Source organism: Macadamia integrifolia, chromosome 14, assembly GCF_013358625.1.
Source record: "Macadamia integrifolia cultivar HAES 741 chromosome 14, SCU_Mint_v3, whole genome shotgun sequence".
Taxonomy (NCBI): domain Eukaryota; kingdom Viridiplantae; phylum Streptophyta; class Magnoliopsida; order Proteales; family Proteaceae; genus Macadamia; species Macadamia integrifolia.
The window spans coordinates 5,529,957-5,537,151 of NC_056570.1; the positions used below are offsets into that span (position 1 = coordinate 5,529,957).

Here is a 7,195-nt window from a genome sequence, read left to right on the forward strand (position 1 = left end):
TTTTTTAATGAAAAGGAGAATAAAATGCTAGAAAAGCAAAATGATGGAACGAAGAAATCTTGTTCCGTCATTTCGGTTTGGCTCCAAATACAATAAAAGTGAACAACTAGGGTGATCGTTCCTGAAACAGGTTTACTAAGGCTGTGTTTGGTAGTCATCTAAAAAAATATTTCTAACATTTTTTCTTTCTAAAGGAATAAAATAAATAAATAAATAAAATAAAGCGTTTGGTGTCAACTTGGTGTTTTTTCTTTTTTTTTGAAAAAAAAAATGTTAGAAACACAAAATAATGGAATGACATTTCTGTTTCATTCCAAATATAAAAAAGTGAAACTAAGTTAATCGTTCATGCAATAAGTTCATCAAAAATCATTTTTTTATTTTAAAACGATATTTTGGTAGAGAAACTGAATATTCTATATTTGATACGAAACATCATTTTCTGGAACTATATGGCTAGCAAAGCAAACGCAGCTTAAATACTATTTTTTTTTTTTTAAACATCATTTTCACATAAAAACTAAAAATCCCGATTTTGACCAGAACGTCATTTGCGAATTGAACCATGAACCAGGAAGAAGACTTTTCAGGTCAAGACTCAATACCGTCACGTCAGCAATCCCTGCCGTGAACAGAACGTATCAAAGTCAAGCAAAACCCATGGCTAGTCGCCGCGACATTTCCCCTCAAATCTCCCAGAAGCTATCCTTCTTCCTCATCCTATAAGAAGGGTTCCCTTCCCTACTTGTTTCTCATTCCAAGTTCAAATTTCTCCATTGAACTCTTCAACTAGTAGCCATGGCAAGCCAAGGTACCACACCAGCCCTGCTTCTCTTCCTAACCCTCATGGTACTCTCCCAAGTGGGAACCTCTCTCGCCGGCGGAATCGCCATTTACTGGGGCCAGAACGGAAACGAAGGAACCTTAACAAGCACTTGTGCCACAGGCAACTATGCTTACGTCAACATAGCCTTCCTCTACATCTTCGGTAACGGTCAGACCCCTCAAATCGACCTCGCCGGTCACTGCTCCGCCTCCTCCGGTGGTTGCACCTCCATCAGTACCGATATCACAAACTGCCAAAACAGTGGAATCAAGGTTATGCTCTCAATCGGAGGTGCCTCTGGTAGTTACTCCCTTTCCTCCACTGCAGATGCCCAGAGCGTGGCCGATTACCTCTGGAACAACTTCCTCGGGGGGAGTTCATCGTCGAGACCACTTGGTGATGCTGTTTTGGACGGCATAGATTTCGACATTGAGTCCGGGTCGAATCAGTACTATGATGATCTCGCGAGGTCTCTCTCTGCGTATAGTAACCAAGGGAAGAAGGTGTACTTGACGGCAGCTCCACAATGCATCTACCCTGATAATTATCTGAACACTGCACTTAGTACTGGGCTTTTCGATTATGTTTGGGTTCAGTTCTATAATAATCCTTCTTGCGAGTACAGCTCAGGGGATGTTAGCAATCTTCTGAATTCATGGTCGACATGGACGTCGTCGGTGACGGCGAACCAGATATTCATGGGGTTACCGGCGGCTTCAGGGGCGGCAGGAAGTGGGTTCGTTCCTGCTGATGTTTTGAATTCTCAGGTGCTGCCAGTGATCAAGAGTTCTTCTAATTATGGAGGTGTGATGCTTTGGAACAAGTACTATGATGATCAGAGTGGATACAGTTCTTCTATTAAGAGCAATGTCTGAATAAAACTGTAGGCGAAGATGCATCCTATCATATCTAATATATGATTTATAAAGTCTAAAATAAAAGAAAATTGGGTGTTTCAACTGTCAATTACAACTATGTATCCATCATTTCTGAAAAAAGTTTATATAATTAATAATTTTGTTCTTTATAGTTCTTGTTTTTTAAATAACCTCTTTCCAAAAAAATAATTATATATATATATATATTGAGACATAAATGCTTCTTTATATGAAAAAATATCTTAGTTTATAAAATGGACTAGCCAATCATCTCTTTTTGTTTTTGTTTTTTATTTTTTTATAAAACATTATCATAAATGAAATGTAAAAGGCAGTGTAGATTTATCTCTAAAAAATGCAATACTGATGTACAGTATAAATTAATGGGGATCTCATCATGATTTCAAGTATCAGTATCATATCGATCATATTGTATTATTATTGATATTGATCCAAATTGATTATTTGTATCGTTTTAGGGGTAAAACAATAAAAAAAAATTGTACTAATTAAAAAGAGCAAGGGCGAAACCTACCAATACTTAATGATCTGATCCGAAGCAGTATCGACAAACATATATAGATAATATTGATACTAATACCGTCCCTAAATCCATGAACCTGACCTAGTATTTGACTCCTTGTAATAAGCTGTCGAGGACTTCTCATCAAAATGATTTGAATTTGATTTTGTGTAGTATTCCTTGTAGATGTAGAAAAACCTTGTATATAATGTTATTGATGTAGAATAATCCAGTACACAAGGTGAAGTCGTATTGGATACTCTTCTTAAGATTTTTAGGCTATGTTTGGTATGCATTCTCATTCTCATAATGTGGATTTCCATTCTCAAAATGTAAAATGCATTCTTCACTTAGAACAAGAACACCGGTTGAATAGACATTTGACTAAAATGCTTTCTTAATTATAAAATGCTCACATCTATTAAACATTTCATCCAACAGCTAATGGGAAAAATCTTCACTACCCAATGTTGAGATCAAAAAAATTTTGCAGAGTGGCTCGGAAAAACAAAGGGTGGTGAGGCGCACAGTAGAGTTAAACTCACATTATTGGAGAGACCTCTAGCAACCCACCATAGTTGTTGGTTTGCATTACTCATTTCCGCATCGGTTCTAATTAATTCTTCTCAACCACTTTTTCCACCAATAAAAAGCAGGGAAAGGAAAAAGATAATAAGGAACATAGAAGAACAATGGAAGAGTCACGAGTGTGGATTTGTAGGGGTTGATCCACACAGATGGAATCCACCACAAAGTTGATTGTTGAGTGGATTCCATCCGTGCGGATCAGCCCTGTACGAGAATAGTTCTTGTACGAGGACTTGATCCACTCTCAAGAAAAGATTGACCTGAGGAAAAAGATTGAGAAGAAATAACTTACCAGAGAGAGGGAAATTGGATCCATTACCTCTTCCGAGACTGGAGCCAGTGTGCACTAACCTAGCGTCCCCTCTAGCAGACGAATCAACGATGTCAGCTTCATCTTTCTTTATACTTCTAAATGTATTGAAAAATTCTTCAACAGAGATCTCATATCGTGGCGTTGATAATGAGAGGATCGAAGGTAGGAGATAATGAAGGAAGAAGGAAGCACGATCTAGGCTCAGGAGAGGTGATTTGAGAGGCAAGTTGCAGAATGAGAACATGGAATGAGAAAAAATCGCATTCCAAAATGGGCTACATTCATGCCCACGTTCAAAGGATTTGAGAATGGAATGCTTAGGAGCTGTTTGATAACACTTCTATTCCTGGAGAGTGTTCTTTTACAGAAGTGTTCTTTTTCGATTCCATGCTGTGAAGACACTCTGGCGGAACAGAAACAGCGTTTGGTAAAACTATTTCAGAAATGGCTTTAGAATAGGAAAAGAACAGAAACAGCGTTTGACAAACACTTCTATTCTTGGAGAGTACAATAATGAAAATTCACTTTTGAACAAAGAAATCAATAATTACAAACATGCTATTATGGTCAAATTTAACTTAAATAAGGAAATAATTTGTTTATGAAACTATCTTTTAAAATACTATTACTTAAAGGAAATAATAAAATATAAACATAAAGAGTTTCCACAGTTATCTTAATAAGAAAACAAAAGTCTACTATTCAAATTTATAGGAATTACAAAATAAAAATCATAGCTGCAAATAGGTGTCTTGAAATTTTATTACATAAACAATCAAATCAGGGGGTAACCCTTATCTACTGCCATCTAATTTGCAATTTGTATCCTTAGCTCATTCATCTGTCTTCCTTGTACACGTTGACTACCCTGATGAATTGTAGTAGAAGTACTCGCAATATCACCATCTTCTTGTTCTCCGTGAGCGTTGACTACCCTGACTCTCTCTTCATTAGGATCATAGTAGTCATCTTCCCCATATTGTTGAAAAAGTGCATCTGATATTTGTTCAGATTTAATATAGTTATGAAGTCCACAACAAGCTATCACAATATAACTTTGGTAACTAAGTGAGAATTGAGGCATGTTTTTTAAAATAGGGAATCTTGATTTTAAAATCCCAAAACAACGCTCAATATGATTCCTTAAAGAAGAATGTCTATAATTAAACAATTCCTTAGTACTTCTGGGTTGTCTTCTTCCTCCATTATAATCTGGTATATGATATCTCTCTCCTTTAAATGGTGTCAAGTATCCATTCCTACTCGCATATCCTAAGTCTACAACGTAATACTTCCCTACAATATGATAAAGCAAGACATTAAAAGCATACACAATAATCATTTGCATACATGATAATTTGGGAATTGATATACCTTGGGAAGGATGAGGAAATCGTAAAGTAGGATCCTCTAGGGCTCTATTGAATACACGACAATCATTTGCACTGCCTTCTCAACCCGCATATACAAAAGTGAATTTCATGTCAAACGAGCAGGCACACATCACATTTTGGGTTGTTATCCCCTTCCGTCCTCGATATGGGATCTGTTTTCCCTTGGGAACTATAGCCGTAACATGTGTACCATCTATGGCACTAATGCAATCCTAATTAAAATAAAACAAAAAACCAACCAAAAGCACTATTATGTGAAACAAAAAACGATCATAAGTTAAAAAATGATGTAAACTTATTAGAAAGAAAATTGCCAATTTACCTTAAAATATGGCCACCATTTGTTGTTTGCAATTATTTCCATAGGAATCTCATCAAACGATGGGGCTTTAATATACTCCTTAGAAAGCTTAAGCACCCCTTGCAATACTTTGCCAAAGTAATAGCTGACAGTCTGTCCTGAATGTTGGAATCTCTCCTCAACTGCTCTATTAGTAGGACCTACACCTGTTATTCTGAACATGAACATTGCCAATTGCTCATCTACCCTAATTTTGCGACTGTCTTGTAACCAACCACTATGTCTCATTAGTAGGCATAAATTTAAAAACACATGTCGTTCCATGCCAAATTCTTCATAACAGTGGTTTGCATGCCCATGCAACACCTCATGTACCTATGTTGCCCCTGTGAATGCACTATCCCTGCGTGGTTCTCTATTGTATAAATCGCTAGAATAATGATATTGTACTATCAACAATGTTGCGAGCATCAATTCTTCTACATCGTCGTCAGTAGAGGAGATTATTGGAGTATTATCGACATTTGCCATAACTGATTCATACAAATTATAAACTTGTTAATATCATACAAATGTTTATCCCCTAATACAAATTTTCCAAAAGATCTATAAAACTATAATCATCCAACATGCCCTAATTATCAGATGATGTAATAAGTATTTAAAACAAAAAGACATCCAACAGAATCATTGCTACAATAATAGTAAAATTTAACTGGCATATTTAGAAAAGTAGCATAAAGTGTAAATATCCATATTACACTTTTACATCAAGTGTAACTAACAAAATATATCGATCCTACTACAAAAGGTCTTAAATGTATTTCATTACAATCATCCATATTAAAAAAAAAAAGGTTAGATTATCATCCATCAATCTAACACATCAAAAGCCAATTGTTTCGTTTCATCCTTGAGAGTAATGAATAATTTTCTCCATTCCCGATCCACCAATATCCTCTTGCACGCCTTAATATGCAATTCTCTTGGGATATCATTCATAGTTTCCAATAATCTAACACAAGTAGAAGTGCTGAAATCTGTGGTATTTGGAGTGAGACCCATTGAAGTTGAGCTAGGGGTTGAAGTATTCTTGTTTGCTACTGACTCGGCTAGGGTCTGTATGGCGCGTTCAATACCAGTTGTCCTACTCTTCTTCCTATATCCTGTAGGTGTCCTATCAAGTCTTCTGTTGACTCTAGGACGATCAGTTCCTGGATCTTGGCTTTCATAATAACTTGTCTGCAAGGTATTAGCCAATGGAGTAGTTGGAGTTACATCTACATCTGCATCCACCTCATCATCAACACCTCTCGATTCCTCTTCAAACCTGAAATCAGATTCATTCCCGAATCCGCCTATCCCACTAGCATATGAATCCCCAAAAATTATACATAGTTCAGGCCAATGTGGTAGCCCATTCCTCCTAAACTTTGACCAATCACGATTTGCTTGAAAATTTTACACACTAGCTATTAGATAAAATTACACCGAATATTAAAAAAATCATATAAAAGTACAGTATACCTTGATGTGTACATCCCAAACACTGTCATCTTCAACTGTACAGGTCCTCGTCACGGAATTCCAACCAAAACCTGTAGTATCCAGTAGTCTCTTGAAAGCGCTGTAATCGAATCGCATTTTATTCATCTTATTCCTTAATTGAACCATCGTAAATGACCGATTAAATTTTTCCTCAAGCCCCTTCTTGATATTGTTCCACCCACCTTTATTAAAAGTGCTAGAACTCTTATTACCAACTTTCACTTGTTCAACCATTAATTTCAAGAGATAATCTTGTTCGCTTTGAGTCCATTTTGCTGCCTCGTTATTAGCTCTCGAAGTGGATGCCATTACTCTAAAATTAGAAACACATCTCATTATAGCCTTAAAAAAGAAATACATGTCTTTTGGCAAGGTATTTGTTTACATCATGCTCAAGAACTTCAAATTGATCTTTCCATTTGTTTACATAATAAAAGCCCTCTTCCAGCTCCAAAATATCAATATCATTAAGCACTGAGGATTTTATTAGTTTAAAAAAGGATCAATAATGGTAACTCTGGTCTTTTAATCCTCTAAGTATATTCTACAGGAAAAGGGACCTATAAGGTGGATCTCCAACCAGAGAAATAACAGGAAAAATGATAGGGACTAATGAACAAAATAGAAGATAATAAGATAAGATTTAAAATCAGACAATTTAGAGTAGATGAACTAGAGGAGAAAATTAATAACTAAGAAAAGATCTAACTGTCCTAAAAACCTAGTCAAGTGATATTTATTATGAGGACTGTTGAATGGTATAATATTACAGAAATCATAATTCAGAAAGAAAGGCCAATAGTAAAGTCCTAGTGCTAAAGGAA

General features: G+C 36.0%; 2 protein-coding genes across 2 annotated transcripts; one reads left to right on the plus strand and one right to left on the minus strand.

Annotated features, from left to right (window-relative positions):
- Positions 1-733: 733 nt before the first annotated feature.
- LOC122061395 (acidic endochitinase-like) lies at positions 734-1,855 on the plus strand. Its single transcript, XM_042624642.1, has one exon. It carries the CDS (start codon positions 799-801, stop codon positions 1,699-1,701), a length of 903 nt encoding a protein of 300 aa, XP_042480576.1. The 5' UTR covers positions 734-798; the 3' UTR covers positions 1,702-1,855.
- A 3,343-nt stretch (positions 1,856-5,198) lies between these two features.
- On the minus strand, positions 5,199-6,680 carry LOC122061711 (uncharacterized protein At2g29880-like). Its single transcript, XM_042625128.1, has 3 exons — positions 6,351-6,680; positions 5,846-6,275; positions 5,199-5,356 (listed from the first exon to the last, which is right to left on the minus strand). Exons 1-3 carry the CDS (start codon positions 6,678-6,680, stop codon positions 5,199-5,201), a joined length of 918 nt encoding a protein of 305 aa, XP_042481062.1.
- Positions 6,681-7,195: the final 515 nt, after the last annotated feature.

Bases quoted from the DNA above. Each gene is read 5' to 3' on its own strand.
- LOC122061711 (XM_042625128.1), bottom strand. From the start codon at position 6,680: ATGGCATCCACTTCGAGAGCTAATAACGAGGCAGCAAAATGGACTCAA. The intron at 6,276-6,350 runs GTATACTGTACT...TAAAATTTTCAA, and splicing joins TTTGGGATGTACACATCAAG to GCAAATCGTGATTGGTCAAA. The intron at 5,357-5,845 runs GTGTTAGATTAT...TGTATGAATCAG, and splicing joins AGATTTCAGCACTTCTACTT to TTATGGCAAATGTCGATAAT.
- LOC122061395 (XM_042624642.1), top strand. From the start codon at position 799: ATGGCAAGCCAAGGTACCACACCAGCCCTGCTTCTCTTCCTAACCCTC.